This window comes from Colossoma macropomum, unplaced genomic scaffold (genome assembly GCF_904425465.1).
Source record: "Colossoma macropomum unplaced genomic scaffold, Colossoma_macropomum, whole genome shotgun sequence".
Taxonomy (NCBI): Eukaryota; Metazoa; Chordata; class Actinopteri; order Characiformes; family Serrasalmidae; genus Colossoma; species Colossoma macropomum.
Window position 1 is genome coordinate 15,966,074 of NW_023494795.1, and position 20,847 is coordinate 15,986,920.

The 20,847-nt window shown below is 38.1% G+C and overlaps 1 protein-coding gene across 1 annotated transcript; it reads right to left on the minus strand.

Moving 5' to 3' along the window:
* Nucleotides 1-431: 431 nt before the first annotated feature.
* On the minus strand, nucleotides 432-20,261 carry LOC118815484 (desmoglein-2-like). Its single transcript, XM_036581630.1, is given in 15 exon segments — nucleotides 432-2,393; nucleotides 2,395-2,618; nucleotides 5,376-5,633; nucleotides 5,806-5,945; nucleotides 7,821-8,075; nucleotides 8,207-8,428; nucleotides 8,555-8,697; nucleotides 9,463-9,908; nucleotides 11,621-11,806; nucleotides 12,166-12,300; nucleotides 12,462-12,628; nucleotides 13,932-14,073; nucleotides 15,095-15,244; nucleotides 15,587-15,712; nucleotides 20,156-20,261. Coding segments are annotated over 15 exon segments (3,498 nt in total). The 5' UTR covers nucleotides 20,210-20,261; the 3' UTR covers nucleotides 432-1,543.
* Between the last annotated feature and the right edge of the window lie 586 nt (nucleotides 20,262-20,847).

The window sequence follows — 20,847 nt, forward strand, 5'->3', positions numbered from 1 at the left end:
TCATCAGTGGTCACAGGAAGCTGCCCACAGGATGCTGTTGGCTGGATATTTTTGGTTGGTGGACTATTGTCAGTCCAGCAGTGACACTGAGGTGTTTAAAAACTCCAGCAGCACTGCTGTGTCTGATCCACTCAAGAGGAACCACAGCAGGGCTGTCATGGTAGGGTCCTGCCCCAGCATATCAGTCAGCTTTGCAGTAGTGGCGGGTTTCCAGAGCAACTTGAGATTTGATCATTTTACACAAGTGGGCAAAAGTAGTGTTGGGGGTCTTGCCCAAGGACTGTTGTTGGTATAGTGTAGGGTGCTTGCCTAGGTGGGCAATTGAACCCCAGTCTACAGCATAGAAGACAGAGGTGTTACCCACTACACTATACCAAACACTATTGCTAAACAGCCTATGTTTGCTGTTTACAATTGCCTACTTCACTCAAGGTGTAAGGTGATCATCATGCAAACAGATACTTATTGTGACTGAAGCAGGCATGCTGGGTCATGATACTCAATTTCACTCAGGCTCTTGGTATGTAATTTGCATGTAGGGTTTTATTGGAGTGCATGTGTTTCTGTTTTATAATTACCATCCCCACTTAAAAATGATTACAAAACAAAATACCCAAGGTAAAAAAATGTTGAAAACAAGCAAAAAAAAAAAGCAAAAAAATACAATAACAACACATTTTCTATTGATCCATGTGGATACTTGAGTATTAGCCTTGAATATTATTTTCTGTAAAAGATAAGAAGCAAAAATATTTGATAGCAAGCACTGATTTACTAAAGAAACACAGAATTACTATTTACCATGAAACAACACCACAAACATCACAAACAATTTAAAGGTATTATTTTACAATTATTATCTGGCAAACCATTATAAAGGTACATGTTCTCTTTTTCTTATCCTGTCTGGCCAGGACACACTGTAAGTAGCATCTCTTCCAATGAATATTACAAGACATTAACAGCACACTGTTTGTTTCACCACTCTTGCAATAATAATTCGGATTTAGTATAAAAACACAACCCCATAAAAATAATAATGAAACATCTTATATTTTAAGGTACAACAGTCAGTGCATGAACAAAGAATGTAAATCACAATATATAATATGATAGGATAGCCCCTGTAATGATCACTTCTTTTAAAACACTTAATCTTTTTTAAAAGGATTCTCAAAAGCCTTGACCACCTCCAGGGTTGACAATCTCCAGAAACTCCCGACCAAGACTCGTCCAGTTTCCCAAAAGCAAGAGTTCAAATTGTCTTGTCTCACCACTAAGGTCTAGGCAGCCTTACAGGGCTCATGAGTACTGGACTTGTTCCAAGAGAACTTCCATAAACCTGACTCTCCACAAGAGTTTTATTCTGTTCACTTGTTCCAAGTACAACATCCCCATAGTTTATCCCCCCAGTTCCCCTCTGCAGTGTACTTATTTTCACTGGTTTTAGCTGTGCTGAAGTGGCTGACTTCCTACTAGTACCTGACCTGGACTCTCCACAAGATTGATTATATTCTGTTCACCTGTTGCAACTACAACATCCTCATGTTTTATCCCACCAGTTCCCCCTCTGCAACATATTTATTTTCACTGGCTTTAACTGTGCTGCAGTGGACTGACGTCCTACTAGTACCTGACCTGGACTCTCCACAAGTGTTACTGTATTCTGTTCACTTCCTTCAAGTACAGCCTCTCTGTGATTTACTCCTTGAAGGCCCATCTGCAATGTATTTACTCTCCTTGGCTTTAATCCTGTTGGAGGTAACTGCCCTGGCATCATTATGAAGTTCTGAGCTGGTGAAACGTTCTGAACTAGAGTTTGATTAAGTCCAGTTAGGGCTTCCCCTAAAACCACATGTCCTGACCCAGGGGCCTTTTCCATGATGACAACCTGATCACCGTTGAGTAAGTTTCCATTGCTAATACCAGGTGTTTGTCCTACTACTGAATGACCACTTGTCATGATCACAGCCTCTGACCCAGTTTCTCCAGAGAAGGAACCCTGATGCATCCACCCCAAACTTCCTTGACACAAGACAGATTTGCCTTTAGGTTGGTTGGGATGTTGGGATGTAATGATGTTGCTTTGCTGGTTTTCTGCATGATAACTTTGGTTAAGAATTATCCCTTCAGTTCCTGACATTCCATTGACCAGGTACATGCCTTGCCCTAATTCAACAGAGGCCTGTCCTGCCAGTAGAACAGTGGGGGGCACCTGCTCGACCATGTAGTACAAAGGTTCCTGAACCACTAACATTTGGCTTTGCATGGATGAATTCTCACTCATCAGTATGGGGGCTGGTGGTGACTCAACAGTAATTTCTGAAGTTTTCATTGCGTGACTAGAGCTCACAACATCTGCAGATCTTTCACAGGCAATTTCAGTTGTTTTCCTCAAAGGTTGCTTTGGACTCAAGTTCTAACTGAGGGCAGGTGAATCCACAGACTTGGGCCAGGGTGGTAAATTTTGGCCCCAGGTCATCCAGGAACTCCAGGTCATCAGATGATTCAAGAAGGCTATCACAGTTCACAGAACCAGCAGTTGATCCCTGCCCCTCATATTTGTACACCAGCAGAGCTTCCTGTAGTCGTGCATTCTCCGCTTCATAACTTGCTTTCTGCAATAAAAAAGCCAAATATATAAATCATATTGAGGAGAGATTACTGTTGTACATTGCTATGAGTGTGATTGTCTGAAGCCATATTCAGATTTAATTTAGATTATCTGGGCGATGTCTGTAAAGAATAATACAAATAATAATAATAATAATAATAATACATGACATTTGTATAGTGCGTTTCTAGGACCCGAAGACGCTTACAGATTACAAAGTAGTGGCACAAGAAAGTATACATAACATACAAACAGATGACACAGCAGAGACAGATACATATTCACAGCACAGATGGCGAACCAACGTAAGCTACAGTAGTTTAGAATAGAGGAAGACTGTAAGCAAGACAGAACAGGTGTGTGTTAAGGTTGGATTTAAATGAGGACAGACAATTAGACTGCTGAATATGAGAAGGAAGAGAGTTCCAGAGGCACGGAGCTACTCTGGAAAATGCCCGATCACCAAAGCTGTGGAGTTTAGAGGAGGGAATGGTAAGCAGACCAGCAGTAGAAGAACAGAGAGTGCATGTAGGCTTGTAGGGTTGGAGAAGGTCAGAGAGATAGGAAGGAGCAAGATTGTTGAGAACTTTGTAGGTGAGAAGAAGGATCTTGAACCGAATACGGTAGTTTATGGGAAGCCAGTGAAGGTTTTGGACAACTCGTGTAATGTGGTGGTGTGACCGGGTGTAAGTGAGGAGAGGAGCAGCAGAGTTTTGAACCTTCTGGAGTTTACGAAGTGAAGAGGAGCCGATGCCTGCAAGAAGAGAATCTGTAATAATCTAAACGGCTAGAAATGAAAGCATGAATGAGAGTTTCAGCAGCTGACTGGGAGAGAGATGGTTGGCTTTTTGCTCTATTGCGTAAGTGAAAAAAAAGGTTTTATCAAGGTAGCGTTTTATCAAGTCGGGTTTAAGTGAGGCATCAAGAAAAAATAAATCATGCATCGGGGCGCAATGTAATTACTACAGCAGGCGTAAGTTTTGGGGGTAATTTCTACGAACCTGAATGTTACACATTGTCATATGATCACACACTATTTATGTGAAAAGTTAATGATATTGTGCATACAAAGTAATACATTAATGACATTGTGTAGCTGTTTGTGAACATATGCGCTTTATACAAGTAGTACCCATTTTAATCACCTCTTTAATCAGTGTGTGAGATCTCGGTTCTCTAATAGACAATAATTTGTCTCTCCACCTTTAATTTTCTCAGGGGAGGAGGGAGAAAAACACTGACATAGCCAAAGCGGACGGAAATAAAATTACCTAGGAGCACATGTATATGAAACATATACGAAATACGAAGACCTCCTGACCACATTGAAGAAAAGGAAAATGAGGTGGTATGGCCATGTGACGAGATCTGCAAGGATCTCCAAAATCGTCATTTACATGTGGCAGACATTCTTATCCAGAGCGACTTACAATCTAAGCATTTTTACACAGGTAGGCTATGGTAGTGTTAGGAGTCTTGCCCAAGGACTCTTATTGGTATAGTGTAGGGTACTTGCCCCGGCCCAGTCTACAGCGTAGAAAGCAGAGGTGTTACCCACTACACTATGCCTACCATCCTTCAGGGAACAGTGCCAGGGAAAAGAAGATGAGGCAGACAACGAACAACATGGGCAGACAACATAACTGAATGTACAGGTAAGAGCATTGCAGAAACGCAGGTCTTATTGCATGATCGGCTACAATGGAGTGAATTGGTAAACCATCAGTACAGCGCCCCCATGACCAATCCAGGTTACGGGACCAGTGACAGTGACAGTGACAGGAGCACATGTAAAAGAAGAAATGACCCCAGGACCTTATCTAAGCAGGGCTTTAGAGGGCCCACTCTCTGAATTTCCTGAAGTGATTTGTCTGGATGCATACTGGACCAGTATGTGCTGAATACTGCGTGCTACTCCTCACAGCAGTATGCAGTATAGTATGTAAAATGTGAAAAATACTACAGGGCAGAGGCATGGTTAAAGTCGACCCACATCAGGGACTGAGGCAATTAGACTGATCTCAAAACTCGCCTTTCTTTGCCATCCAATCACTGCTTAGCATCCATTGCAAGACACTTTCCAGCTCTTAAGCAGCATGTCAGTGGATGGAAATTGTTCACAAGATCTGTTTGTGGAACTTTTAAAAGTCGTTTGATAGCCTGACAGAGTAAAAGGTGTTGTTTTCTACTTAATTCCAAAGCCAAAAATACATTAAAATAAAAAAATATCAGCTTTAGAATTATCTTTGTGTTAAACATGTGATTTCCAAAGACACAGTGTGTAATATATCATGAAGATAGCTCTGGCTACATACTGAAACATTTGGCAGTAGTATGTCATCCGAGTATCTTTGAAAAATTCATGTTGGTCACATACTATGTAATATAGTCCAGTCAGTTTGCAAGCAGTATGTAGTAGGCCAGTGGTTCCCAACCCCAGTCCTGGAGTAGCCCTGTCCTGCATATTTTTGTGTTTTTTCTGCATCCAACACAGCTAATCCAAATAATTCACTCACTAACAATCCCTTTAGGATTTGAACAGGGTGTGTTGGGAGCAGCGATGCAAGTTGGAACTGGTCTCTGCTGAACAGTAGATGGCCAAGAAGTGGATTGATGACCACTGCTCTAGAAAAACATACTGACCTCTAACTCCTCCCCATAATATGAAAGCTGATTCTAGTTTCAGTGACATGAAGGCTATATAAATCCCTCTGACTGAGCTTGTTACATTCAGGCCCTCTCCGCAGTCCGAGTCACTTACCTGTGTGAAATATCTTTGTAAAAACTCATCAGACAAGGCCATGTCACTCTCTTTTAAATACTGGAAGTTGTCATCATTTAAGGCATCATCGGCCATCTCCATCATGTTAGTCTGTCTATCATATCCGCCAAACACACCGGCTGTGGCAGGGCCTTTTGAGTTCATGTGTACAGCCATGTTTGAAGACACATTGCCTGCTTGGACTCTCTCTCCTTCAGGTAATAAGATTGAGAGCGGAGCACTCAGCAGAGGAATCTCCTGCAAAGAGCAAATGTATAGCAAAATGCTCAACTTGTCTGCACATAAGTCAACATGTCAAATGATCTCTGTTGTACTGAGTAAAGGAATTCTGAGCTTGCATCACAACCTAACAGTATCACAAATGTGTTGTTTCTTGTGTGGATAAAAGAGAATTGTGGGAATGTCGTACCCTGTCTTCTCCTGGTCCTTCCGTATGATATGCAATTAAGTATTCTTTTCTATCAAATGGCATGCCATTAAAATATTCTGGAAAACCAACTCCTCCATTAGTCGTCCCACAGGAACAGCTCAACAGGAGCAAAGGTACCACTAAAAAACACAAACACAGAACGCAGAGGTCAGAACATTAGGGTATCTCGTGTCACAACAATATCCCACATCTAGTGTAAAGGCTCCCAGAAGAAGAGAGACTGTTGCATCAGCAAAGATGGCAACAAATTCCTTGATTTCAGATGAAACATTGAGCGGGTGTCTTAAAACTCTTGGACATGTGGTGTCCTTCAGAGTTAGGGTCAACAGTGGAGTTTAAAAAGCAAAGTGGTCATCTAACCATTTGTGAAAGTCAAAACAAGTAACTGCTTCTTGAATAGCAAATATGATCTAAAGTTACTAGATTGTGGCAAATATCATGACAGCTTCTTGAAAAGCTAAAACGCTGCCTCAGGAAAGAAGGAACAGGTTGAAAGTGGTAGTGAATGCATGTGAAAGTTCAAGAACAAGGAGCTGATTAAAAACAGTAACCTAATCCTTGTAGTTCTCGAGTTGTCGGGTTAAAAAAATGCCCAGATCCAGTTTTACAGGTCCATTTACCACCCTATGGTTTTTGGGGGATCAAGAATGAATAGGTAAGCTTTGCTCTGATTTTTTGGTTTACAGCAAGGCACTGCGATGGCTCACAGAAGCAACATAATACGTCAAAATACACACAGACAGGAAAATAAAATGAACCTCTGTGTGAATAAGCTAGGCCATGATACTATTTAGTTAGCTTTGCTAGTTATTTGGAGCTTGCTACCAGCTAATGTTAAGTATACGTGCTTTCAATCTGGACAACAACACAAAGTAAATTAAATTTGGTAGATCACTATGAAACTTTCAAATTAAGATGATCTGACTCAACTGTCAAAAAGAGGATAAAATCACACAGCATGGCTGCTACTTGCTGCTGGTTTGTAATACTAATAAATTTGGAACTGTTCCTCTCTTCAGTCTCTACAGTGTCCAACGCTGAGCAAAGCTGCTCGATATTGTCCAAGGTTTGAGAAACTGTCCAGAGTCAAATTTGCAGGGCAAGCTAAGCACTTGTCCAGGATCTTGTTAAAGATGTGGGAGCTGAAGTTGGCTTCACATTTGCCAGCTTGTTTGAGAATTTTCCGTTCCACCTTAACTGGTGCCACAGTTACATTCTGGCACCTGTACAAGCTGTACATTTAAAGTTGAACAGAACATTCAGTTAAGAAGCTGACAAACAGAAGGCCAACTTCAGTCTCGTTTAAAGATGAACATCAACCATGCTCTTTGACAGTTTGGTTCCTTGGAAAGAGTTTGAAAAGTGATATAGATATCTGTAACTTAATTTTAAATAGTAAAATGTAATTTTTTATGAAATATCATTAGCAATAATACTGGAATAATATTGAAATTATATATTTACTAATCAAAATGTAGCTCTATATTCAGCTCTATATTCAAGTTTTCTGTTCCACCTTAAATGGTGCAGCAGTCACAGGTGCCAGAAGGCAACTGAGGCACCATTTAATGTGCAACTGAAAATTCTAAAAAGAACCTGGCAGATAAGAAACTAACTGTTAAGTTTGTGCAGTACTGGAAAGATTCAGAACTGGAAAGATCTGCCAGTACTTGAAGTGGCAAAACAAAGGTTTTGAGTTTTTTGACACTGTAACTAGACCCATAGGGCCCACGACCACCTCTAGCACAGGACCACCACAGAACAGGTATTATTTGGGTGGTGGATCATTCTCAGCACTGCAGTGACACTGATGTGGTAGTAGTGTGTTAGTGTGTGTTGCGCTGGTACGAGTGGATCAAACACAGCAATGCTTTCTTGCCCTGTATTTCCTGCCCTGCATGTTTATTGTGTGGTGTGTTTATTGTTTATTCTGCAAACTGTTGTGTGTCTGGTAGAAAACACAGAGACACCATTAAGGGCCTTGAACTACTCACGGAGTAGGATTAGGAGTCCTAGAAGAAGAAAGACAATGCCTGGTGCTCCAAACGAAGCCGTGGCAGACGTTTTAACAGCGGCTACCTCTGACTCACGACTGTGGCTGCATGTTCCTTCCTCTGAGCAGGTGCACACCTCTATCTGGAGGACTTGTTTGTCAGGACAGGCCAAACCCTGCTGATCTTTGATTTCCATGGTGACTTTGTAGGAACCAGGCCACAAGCTTTCCTGCGGTATCAGTACAGCCGCTTCATCTGAAGAGGTGCATAATAAATTAGAGATGTGCTGTGGAGTATGATCACTGATCATTTGTGATTATTTAATGTTTATATTTAGTTTGTAGCTGGTAATTTAAGCTCTAAGCTAATTTTGAACCACCACTTACCACTTTTCTTCTTCATGTTCCATTTTCCTGTTGTCTCCTCTGGAATCACAAGGAACTGAAGAGGAGCACCATTAGGATGAGCATCTGCATCCACTGCTGTCACATTAACCTCTGGGACATCACTGCACACACGCTGCAGTGTACTGAGCAATTTAGGACAGTTGTCATTGAAGTCCTCTACCTCTAATGCTATGGTTCCCGTGGCAGTCAGAGACGGCATATCTAGGGAAGAAAATCTTCAGATGAAATCTATTTATTTGATTTTTAGAGTCTAACAGACCCTAATCCTAAGAGATAGTGGTCTTCTGACTCAAACACCAGTTTGTAAAGTTTACATTAGTTTCATACCATCAGTTATGCAGAGGATCTTGGCATAATAGGTTCCATTAACAATGTATGGTGATTCTCGATCTGGTATCTTGTTGAGTTTGATCTCAGCTGTGTTTTCATCAATGGACAGCCAGTTAGCAGGGTCATATCCTTTAGCATATCTAAAAATAAATGAAGCACATATCACAAATTATGGAATTTCACTGACTGCCTTGTTATAATAAACACTAAACAGTTAAGTCTAAAAATGAACCCATTTTCTTTACTTTCTAATGATGTGATACACATATAATTCAAATGGTTATAATAATGAATGGAAGAGCTTTACAAATTAATAAAAAAAATATTTGGTCACACTATCTTCATTAGGCAAGCTGCAGCTTGTGGATGACACATATTTGTGTGCTGGAAAATTCCCTTCAGAAAAGTACTTTTTCATATTTTTTTCATAAACCCAAAAATATCATTCACATCTGAAATTTTTTAACAGTCAGTATTATTAATATCTTTGCTGTGACAGTGGAATGAATTTACTCTCACAAAGTAAGTGTCACTTGAACACTGCAGTCATTGTTTTGTATTGTTTTTTAATTATTTAGAATTTTTGGTTTCTTAAAATTACTTGATGCTTGTAAATGATTCGAAAATAATGTCATATAGAGTTTTTCTCTGTTTTTAAACATATAACGTATTTGGAGATGAGCAAAACATGTAGTTACTATTTATTTACTATATAATATAGTATAATATAGTCATATTACTTTTATTAGAACTATCAAGTGACTCACAACATTGTTCTCATAATGCATACAAAAGAGGGTAAGTAAGGGTTACTCTTGTTGGATCTGAATTGGGGCCATGTTCTAACTAAATGCCATTCATTTTTACTTTTGAAGCATAATAATATTATTATTTGAAACACTAACCTGACATTTTCTGCCTGTTTTCCTGTGTCACCATCCATGGCAGGGTAAGTGGCAATAACTCTTGGCATGGGACTGCCTTTAGTGTTCTCTGACACAGGCACAACTTTAGGACTTCGCCTGTATTTTGGTCCATCTGGCCTATTATTCACTTTAACCTTTAACATATACATCTTGTGCTTTATCAGACTATATATTGTGCCTGTGCCTCCAGTGCCAGGTCTTACTGGTCTGCCTCCTGTGCCACCCACTCCACCCGCTCCTGTTCCAGCACTTTGTCCGCTCCCAGAGCCACCCCCAGCACTTGACCCTCCTCCAGAAGCGCCCCCAGCCCCTGTTCCAGCACCAGTCCCGGAGCCAGACCCCATCCCTGCTGCAGCTCCCTCAGGAGCTTTGTTTTCCAGAACCAAACCCAAATCCAGATTAGTGATGGCCTCATAGTCAATAGGCTACAGGAGTGATGGAGACAAAATAGAGAACTCACAGTAAGTTGCCAGTAAATTACATTTACCTGAGCATTGCATTACACTTTATTACAGTACTGTCACACACCCTTTATTTTCCAGTCAAAATGGCCATTAAGTACATGTTATTTATTTCAGGAGACATTTCTGAAGAGATTACATATAAGGAAAGTAAGTAAAAAAGCAGGATTTTCCAAAACTATTCAGTTATAAGACATAGAGAAAATGATATTCCTAACAGTAAGACCTGCACTGCAAAAATGGTATCTTGTCAAATAAAATGAGGTTAAACCTAGTCGGTATATCTAGTATTTCTAACTGAGATACTTGTAAGTTTATTATAGGATTATTAATTCTTTCTAGACATTTTTACTTGTTTTAAGTAATTTGTCAAGTAACATTATCTCACTACATTGCAAGATAATTTTGCTTATTTCAAGATTATTACTTACAACAAGCAACATGATTCGCAAACATAGTGAGAATTTCACTTGACAAAATTACTTAAAACAAGTAAAAAATGTCTAGAAAGAAATTAAGTAATCTTACAAGCTTGCAATAATTTCAACATGAGAAATACTAGATGTATTGACTACATCAGGGGTGTCCAATCTTATCAAGGGCTGATGTAACTGTAGGGCACACCTGATTCTACACGTTTAATCAGTTAGTCTCAGTCTTCAAACAATTGATAAAGTGAGCTCCTGCTTTGCTGGAATTAAAACCTGCAGCCTCACCAGCCCTTTGTGGGAAAAGACTGGACACCCCTTGACTGCATTTAATATAATTTCACTTGCCAAAATAACATTTGTTCTAGTGTGGTCGACCACCAAAACTGTCCACATCAGATAAACACTACTTCAACACTGCAAAAATGGCATTTTGGGCAAGTGATAGTATCTTAAATCTAGTCAATATATCTGATGTTTCTCATTTTAAGATTGTTGTAAGAATATTATAAGATTATTGATTTAGTTGTAGTTTTTTAAGTCATTTTATCTAGAGATATTGCTTGATCATTTTTCTTGTTTCAGTATATCATGCTGGTTTTGCTTATTTCAAGATTGCAGCAAAATCATCTGTCAATAGAATTTCACTAGATAAAATTACTTGGAACAAATAGAAACTCTACAAATAAGTTGAATCTTATAATATTTCTACAACTATCTTACAATGATAAGTATATTGGCTAAATTTAAGATGATTTTGCCTACATTTGTGCAGGGAATGGACTGGCCACCCCAGAGTCCAGACCTGAACATCACTGAATATATTTGGGATTATGTCTAAGACTGAACTTCAGAGGTGTGTGAAAATATCCCTGCAGAATTCTTTGAAGAACTCAAAGCAAATCTTTTGAAAAGAATCGCAGCTGTAATAAAGATAAAGTGATGATACACTAATTTCTGGAAAAAAAAATATTTTCTTGTTGAGGCTTCTGTGCAATTTCGCATTAAATGTATGTTTTCTGCTTTTTTTGCTGATGCTGAATAATGAATACTTTCTACTTAAATGAATGATGATCTCTGACCTTTAAACAGTATAAATTATATTCAGTTTTGGCTAAAGCACCAGTGTTGTTCTCATGCACTGACCGTAGCAGTATGACACAACAGCATTTTTACAGTAGTAACTGTACTTTTGGGCTCTGCTCATTCACAGATTGGTGTTAAATGTAGAAAAGTGCATAGACAAACCTTGATCAGGTACAGCAGCCCCTCATTTGTGTCAGGATCTGTTATAATACTGAAATATCCATCCTCATTTCCTGACACAAGCTGAAACATGGTCAGCCAGTTGTCTGTCCGCTCCTCATCTTTATCCAGGGACTGGATGCGTAGGACTTCCACATCAGCCACGTTCTCATCCACAGATACTGTATACTTAATAAGAAAAATATCATCCATTAAAACCCAATATTTTCCTAAAATGCATGGACTAATATGTTAATTTTTAGAGGGAATGCATGTTCCACATTTAGAAAGAAAATTGTTATTCTAAATTATGCTTGGATACGTTCTCACATATAATAGCTTTTCAAATTAACATTTTTTTCTCTTTCTTTTAACATGCAGAGTCAGAAGAAGACAATATTGAAGACACTGTGATTAAAGTAAAACAATGGGATAGAGATACTTTATAATCATTACTGTAAGCAGGAAAACAGCTGGCATTCTGTGTGAGACAAAGCAGCTCAGTGTAAGTTCTGATCATAGTAGTTTTTGTGTAGAGAACGATTTACCTCATCTTTCTCCAGAGTGGGCACATTATCATTAATGTCCAGGACATGGATCTTCACTGTAGTCGTTGCTGTGTTGCCGCCTGGAGCTCCATCCATATCAGTGGCTTTTACAGTGAGAACGTAAGAGTTTTGTGTCTGATGGGGAAAAGTTCAGTGCAGAGTTGAGAAGGAAGGGTGTGAACTGGTATAAATGATTTACAAACATTCATAAATAGAAAAAGGTTGGCTCATAACAGTTCATAACAGTGTCTGTGTATGATTGTAGAAATTGTGCAGTTAAAATCATTAGAAATAACCTCTCTATCCAGCGATGAGTCCTTCACACTGATATCCCCAGAGTGTTTATCGATGGAAAAGAATTGCTTGCCATCTGGCTCCTGCTTGATTATGCTGAAGGCAATCTTAGTGTGAGCAGAGTTTGGCAAATCTGCATCTGTAGCATTGACTGTTGTTACAGATGTACCTGGAAGTTAAGAAACTGTTGTAAAACAGTGGCCGAACAATGAGTGTCTAACAAAGACAGAGTCAGAGCAAATTTCCCCAGTGAGAATGTTGGGAAATGTTGAGAAAACCAAAGCCGTGTTTCTCTGAGGTTGAAGAAGAAGGCCACAAATTCATGTTGTGCCTAACATTTGTCCAGGTGTGTAAATGCTTTTAACAGCCAGGGTTGGGTAATAACAGAATAGATATAATGACACTACATATTTAAAATACAAAGAAAAAGTAACTGTATTGCGTTACAGGTGATTACCAACAGGATTATATTCAAATGCAAACTTGGCGTTTTTCACCGAAATCTGTCGTTTTTATGATGCATGTGACATAAGTCATGTAGATTTAATTTGGGGGGCAAGGTCTGAGGGGATCCTGCTACCAGGAGAGAATTCTGAAGATTAGCTAGCCCAGCAGCAGTTCACAGTGAACATGAAAAGAGAGTGAATTAAGTCTCATGAGCAGCTTTGTTTTCATTTCATTTCGTGAGTTCTTTCTTCAGTAGTTTTGGAATGATGTATGCAACATGTTAATATGTGTAAATGAGCTTGTAACTAAGAGAATCAGCTCCCACTTAATGCCTATTTTAATGTCTGTTCAAACACATATGATTTCTATGGACTGAAACTGCTGAGAGCTGATTGTGGAGCTTCTAAAAATAAGTCCAAGCGCAACACACCAACATGAAACCTTTAGAGCCAGTTCAGCCCTTTAGGAGATGAAACGCACATGATGGGCAGTCAAAGTTTTTGCAAAGGACTCTATTTATAACAATTGTTGATAAAGGATCACAAAAGGAGGTTTTACCAGATTGATCTTTTGACTTTGGCATGCAAAACAAAAGATTTGTAATAAATAAGTCAAAGACAGAAAAGTCTCAGGATAGCAGTATAGTTTTTAACTGGATTACTCTACATCATTTACTTGTTCCCCTGTGTTTTAGTCTCAGAGCTTTTAGTCTAGGTAATTCTACCTATAGTCACCTATAATCTATCATTCTGTTTCATAAAACAGTGCAGTTTTAGTGTTTGACGTGTGTCAAGTTAAGTTCTTGTTAAAAAGTCTTGTTGAAATTATTTTTCTATTTATTTAATTAAACATCTTTAATTAAACACAAGTAATCCAAAAGTAGAGGGAAGTAATCAGATTACATTACTTTAATATAATAATCCTAGTCCTTTGGATTAGGTTACAGCTACATTTTCAACCAGTTAATCAGCAATCTCTAAATACAAGTAGCCCTGCCAACCCTGTTAACAGCAGATCAGACTCACCCACAGGACTGCCTTCATAAACGCTGGCTGGTTCTGGGTTAATAAACACAGGTGGGTTGTCATTCTGGTCTTCCACTTCAAAGCGTAAGTTAATGGCCTCTTCAGCAATGGTTTTATTTCTATACCAGGCCACACCTTCAAGCTGTGGAAAAGACAAGTATGACTGTAACAATTGTAACTGTTCAAAACCATGTATCTGTCCTATATACCTAAGTGTATATGGTCAAATGTTTGGGTACCGCTTACATGTTTTGTTGATTTTCTAAGTGAAAATATAAAACATAAAATGTAGCCTGGCACAAACTTTTGGCACAAATTTTTACTATGTTTTTTTACTATATTTACTGTTTTCTTTTAAACCAGTACATTAAACTTAGCCAAAAATAGAAATCATGCACTAGGACTTGAAAAAAAAGCCATATTTAAGTGTGTTTTCTGTAGAGGATGTTACAATAAGTACAAATAACATTAACAAAATAAGCAGTGATTCTACATGTGTCACTGTTTTAAAACATAAATTCTTGTCATCTTTTACTGTATTTGTGTGTCTATACATTTTACATCTAGTATAATGATATATGGTGTTTTAAACAATGTGCTTAGGTGCACTTTTTGCACAGCCCTGTATATATACTACATAGACAAAAGTATTGGGACACCTACACATTACATCTACAGGAGCCTTTTAGAAACCCCATTCTTAATCCATAGGCATTAATATAAAGTTGGTCCACCCCTTTACAGCAATAACAACTTCCATGTTCTGGGAAGCTTTCGAGAAGATTTTGGAGTGTGTCTGTGGGAATTTTTGCCCATTAATCCAGAAGAGCATTTGTGAGGTCAGACACTGATGTTGCCTAGGTCAACCCCTGGAAAACAACCCCATAGCATTATCCCTTATCCACCAAACTTTACAGTTGGCACAGTGCAGTCAGGCATTCGCCAAAATCAGACTGCCAGATAGAGAAGCGAGATTCATCACTCCACAGATTACGTTTCTGTTAGGAGGGGTGTCCCAATACTTTTGTCCATTTATTGTATGCATTTGTATGTGTGTTGTGTGTGTTATATGTATAATTTTATATATATATATGAAACATACATCCTGACATTGTGTAGAAACAGTGTGTAAATGTGTGCATGTGCTGGTGTTCTGTCCTCACCTTATATGAAGGAATTTCCTCTCTGTCCAGAATTCCCGTGATCCGGACCTTTCCTGTGTTCTCTTCCACCACGAATAAGTTATAGGGTGGCTGATCAGCTCCAGGGCCTTTCAGGGTGTAACGCAGCTTACCACCCAAATCTGAGCCAATCTGAGACAGTTTCCATAGAAACATAAGTGTAAAGTGGAACATGAGTCAAATGCAAAGGTAAAAGTACTGGAAGCTTCTAAATTAAATTAAATCAACATAGTTGTTGCCAAAGGTAACTTAACTGAAAGACAAGATTGTGTTAATAGACTGTATTTTATTCATGTGGAAATCAAATCCAGGAAATTCAGTTCACATCTGCGTTACATAACAGACTGTTTGTTGTTTTGTTATTTCAATTAGGTTTCTAGATTTTCTTATGTCTGTATTAATCAAGTAAACAATTCTTAAAACTGTAAGAAGCTACACATCTGGATGTGCCCAATACTGCTAAAGTTGTCTTACTCGGGCGATGAAATCTTCTTTTGTATAATCCACATTTTCAGTGATCTTTACTGCAGGGATAACCCACTCCCTTTTGTGCCGCTGGTTCTTGTAGTGTTTTTGGCAGTGTACTGTGTCAGCCAGGAGCTGAGAGAAAACAAAAGAAAGGAGGACACATCAGTTATTATCTTAATAACTTTGACTCCATTAATGTCTGAGGTGCAAACATTGGGATTTGCATCCTGTCAAAGCTGAAACTTAAACAAAAAGACTGAGCTTTAAAATGTGATGTCAACAGACTCCACTGTAGCTTCTTGGATGCTTCAATTATATGTACTCAGATAATTCAAATAAATCACACAGAGGTGATTTGAGTAAATGCTAATTATTTTAAACTCATCATTTTATCAGTGGTGTAGTCAGGCATATACATATGTACACTGGCTTTATGTGCCAGGTTGTTTCGTTCGTTGTATATCCAATCATACTGTTTATTCCAAGATGCCTTACAAGTCAGGGAGCAGAAAAACATCACACATTAGTTTCATGGGGGACAGTGTGATCGGTCAATTCCGTAATTAATGAACAGTTTTGATTTTGGTCCATTTTCGTTCCTTTCTACAGATACTATGTTGGGATTCCAGTGTGTTTGAGTCTTCTGCAGTCCGTCACAGACAGGCCGATACCATCTGAGGCAAATGCTTTTACAAAAGATTCCAGTGCACTGCATCATAAAGAGAACCCCAAGTGACCTTCATAGAGAAATGCCGAGGTCAGTAGCCCTTTTACAAATTTTGGAAAAAAATATCATTTTTTGAGTCATGGTTAGAATGGTTCAGTTTACCATTTCAGGAAAACCTAAGGAAAACCATCAAATGTTTATTATTCATGTTTATTCATTATAAATGTTTAAATGTTTATTAATTTGAAAAAAAAAAATAATTATACTCAAGTTCAAATAGAAAGGTTTCCATGGGTGTCTAAGGAGATATTGTATATTTTAAAATTAGTCTGAAAAGTCAGGTGGCACAAACAGTAATAGTTGAATGGTCAAACCAGACCAGTACAGTTTAAATAACTGAAATAGGTAATTAAAGGCTTTGATAACACTAAATTTAAGATATAAAATGCAAAGATATAATTGCAAATAATAATAATAATCTTATTAAAAAGAGCATGAAATACATCTTCATATTTATCTATATCTATCTATATCTATCTATCTATCTATCTATCTATCTATCTATCTATACACACACACACACACACACACACACATATATATATAGAACAACAGATAAGTTGCCCCCAGTGATGGGTGTAATCCTTGACTGGGACCTTAAGATGAACAGACTGTGCAAGTGTCTACATGCAAGTGTGGCCATTTAAATATTTTGTTGTTATCTGATGGAGCCACCTGTCTCAGTATGATTGAGTGCAGACGTTCCACATGAGCACTGAATCAGTAACATTACAACTACGTTATCAAGACTCCTATATGTAGACACAATTGTTGCCATATAAGTAAACTGAAAGAAAAAACTGAACTTCAGTATATTTTATTTCTATTTAAGTGATGTTCACATTTGAATCAAGTCATTGCAGCGCATCACTTTTTAGAGCTACTCGCATTTAATTAGACAGATTAAGTTACAGATCTCCATTAGATTCCATCTGTCAGTGGAATTCTGCTGTACATTTATGTTAGTGTGTTCACAACAGTGTTTTACTGTATTACATGTATATGTTCTGTATTTGATATTGTTGTTTAACACTGTCCTCAAGATATCCAACGCATTTAATAATGTGATTAATGCTAATGGTCAATAGTATAGTATGCTAATAATGCCTGAAATTAATAGGCCTACAGCCACACGTTACATTTATTTAGCTGATATTTAGTTGAAACATTGTGTCTCCACTAATGGCACCTGCTGCAAGATAAATAAAAGGTAAATAAAGGGATTTGATTCTAGTCACCATGTCTCATTATGTGCATCTGTCCAAGTCTGAGGCCGAGACTTTTTTAATTGAATCCTGGCAATAAACAACAGTGCTTTAATATTTTGTAAAATTTTCAGCTAACAATGGACAGAAGTAAAAGGAGGAAGAGATTTACAATATTCTGCGCTATTTCTAGGTCATTATTCAAACTGAAGCAAATTTGTGAAATTGATCATGTGGCCTTTGATCATGTGATCATTGTTGCTGTCAAAAAATAAAAGAATATCTAAAAATGGCTGCTTTACAGCAGAAGGCAAAAGCGTTTTCTTAATTTTTAATGTATATTGAAAAAAAAGGAAAATGACTTTTTTTTTTAGGACAGTAATAGGATTAGCATTTGTGATTTGAAAAGCCAAATGCAAAATAACCACAAAAGTTGTTTGAGATAATGTTAATTATTGTTGTTCGTGAACTAAATAAGCTACATACCACATTGAATGGTAAAAAATGCTGCTGTCGTATCCTGTGGTAAACAAAAATTGTGTGTCATTTTGTGTTTGGCCTCTTGCCCAAATAAGGTGCTCCAGGTCTAAGCTGTTTTCGTCTATGTGAGCACTGAATGACGTTTCCAAAAACCTGTGGGGAAGAAAAATGTTCCAAATCAAATGTGTTTTATTCTATTATAGATATTGTATTTTATTATTTTCTATCTTTATCTGTTCCCTTTCTCCTGTCTGTAAGCTTTACTCTGTCTTCATTGCCTTTGCCTCACTTAGTTTAGTTTGTATAATTTACCCCAATTATGTCTGTGGTGTCCTGTCGTAAACTGTAGTAACTGTTCAAATTCACTGTAAGATTCTTATTGTAATTCTGAAGAACTTCCTGAAGAATTTCTGTTGACCGTTTTATGTGAACACTTGCTTGTGGTTTCCTGGTTTTGTGTTTTCAGGTGTTCCTGTATGTGCCAGTCTCCTCATACTCCTAGTTTCCGTGTTCCTTGGTTTTGATCTCACCTGCCTTTTCTCTGAGCTGCTAAAAATGATGACCATTCCAGGATTTGTCGGTATAAAAAACTGAGCAAAAAAAACATAAAAGTCTAAAGAATGTCACCTGAATGTCTTACATGCTTCAAATATCCATGTTTCAGTCTGAAGTCACATCAAACCCATCCTGAATCCCAAAGAGCTCCGTGCTCCCTAGCAAAATAGTGTGCTGTGTAACATTACGTTTAGAAATTCTAGCTTCTGCTGTCAAATAGTGCACAGCCTGTCAAGTATGAATGTGGATGAATCCCAAATGACAGTTTTTAGCGATATTTAGCATTGTTGGGTGCAGGAGCCGTTTGAGATTCAGCCCCAGTGTGAGAAGAGTGGTGTCGTCAGACTGGCAGAAGACTCTCGGTGGTAATTTGGTGACCAAAAATACTTAAAAACAGCGACCAAACATTCTTCTCCTCATTCAGTGGTCAATGGTTGCTTAGCAATGATACCGTACTCTAAAAGAACTACATTTACTTGTTTATGTCAATTATTGTTAATAATATCTTAAATTATTATCTAAAACATTGTGTATTTTAATATATTTTATGTTGGCCGCCATTTTATAAAAGCAATATGCTGCTCGAGGCAGTGCTTTACTGCGCTACAAGTCGTGCCAAAGAACACCTTTCCCTGTGATAAAATCGCAGTAACCCACGGCCTCTCATGGCTTATTGCTTTATTATATCCTACGTATTTATCCTACTTTGAATTACAAAATTGTTTAGCAGTTGAAATATGAATAATGCTGGCCTACACATATACATACACTACAGATATTACATTGCATTTACGTAAGATTCAGGTTTTTGTTCCAGTGGTGACGAAATACACTCTTAAAATGGAGTGGCGCAGCAGAAGAACCATCATCTTTGGTTCCCTAAAGAACCTTTTAATAGATGATTCTTTAATGGAATTAATATTTTTCAACCTATTCTCTGCCTAATCTGTATCAAATGGTCGTATCAAATGGTCGCTAATCATGGACAATAATGTAGACATTTTTCACTGTACTCAGAAAAACAGTACACTTGTTGACTCAAAATACACTTATAATAGAATCCAATGGGCAGTGTGTTTCGAGTCGACAAGTTTTCTTATAATAAGCACGGGGAAAAACGCCTATATTTTTGCCCATGGTAAGCAACCTTATGCTACAGATGCAGCAAAAAGAGAATACATGAAAAAAATTATTCCTTAAATCAACCATCCACTAAAATGTCCCTTAGGGAACCAAAGGTAGCTCTTCTATGGCCTGCAACAAATCTTTTCACTTTGAGCCCAGATCTAGCACACTTCATCTAGACATATTTAAGTATTATGACAGAAAGTAATGCAGAAATTAGGCATAGAAATGTCAGGTTTGTACGTGTCACTGCTGGTGAACACACTGACAGGTTCTCTGTAAACAGCTTTATTCATGGTAAGGAAGTTTTACACCTGAGTGTTCTAAACTCAGGACTTCCTTGATGCAATGCATTATGTATTCCTTGTCTTCCGCCTTTAATCCGTACTATTTCCAACCTTGCAGCGCTGGCACCATCAGGAGTATTTACCTTTTTGAACCCCAAAACGTGACATAGAATTCTCAAGTTGTCTCTAGACTCACCTTTACAGCGAGGAACAGCAGCAGAGCCTGACTCAGTGAAGGGCGGGTCTTCATTCTGCATCGAGGTAAGCGCAAAGAATCCAAGAGAGAATGATTAAAGCTGAAGCCGTCAGAGATCATTTATATATGCACTCATGTGGCATCTAAACTATGGCTTTTGACCAAACCCACTTGAGGAGTGGCTGTCTAATCATTTTAGGAGTGCATGCACAGGTGCCTGTGGTTGGGGGGCGGTTGTTTTTCATTTCGTTGTAAGTCTTTGAAGATATTTATCTTGATTTATCTGGAACTCATTATACAAAAGGAGGAAGTGTTTGTCCTCTGCTTGATCGATCAGAGAAATAGTCTGTCCAAAATATAAGGCTGCTGTGGCTCTGCCACCTTTTCTACATGGCGTTGCCATTTTTTTTGTAAAAGCCCTTTTTTCTATTTGTTTGAGATACTGAAGGTTTTAAGTGTAACATGGCAAACTTTTTATTTGGTCACATGCCAGAACTGATGTTAACTGTACTTCTTTTTTCACACATTTTTACATACTGAGGTCTAGTGTTTAAGGGTTGCTCAAAGTGTGTATGTATATTTGAATGTTCATAAACAACAGCTTAAAAATGTGAAACACAATCTGAGGAAATTTACAATGTCCTTGTCAGAAATTAAATCAGTTAAGATGCTATAGGTTTTATATAAAACGC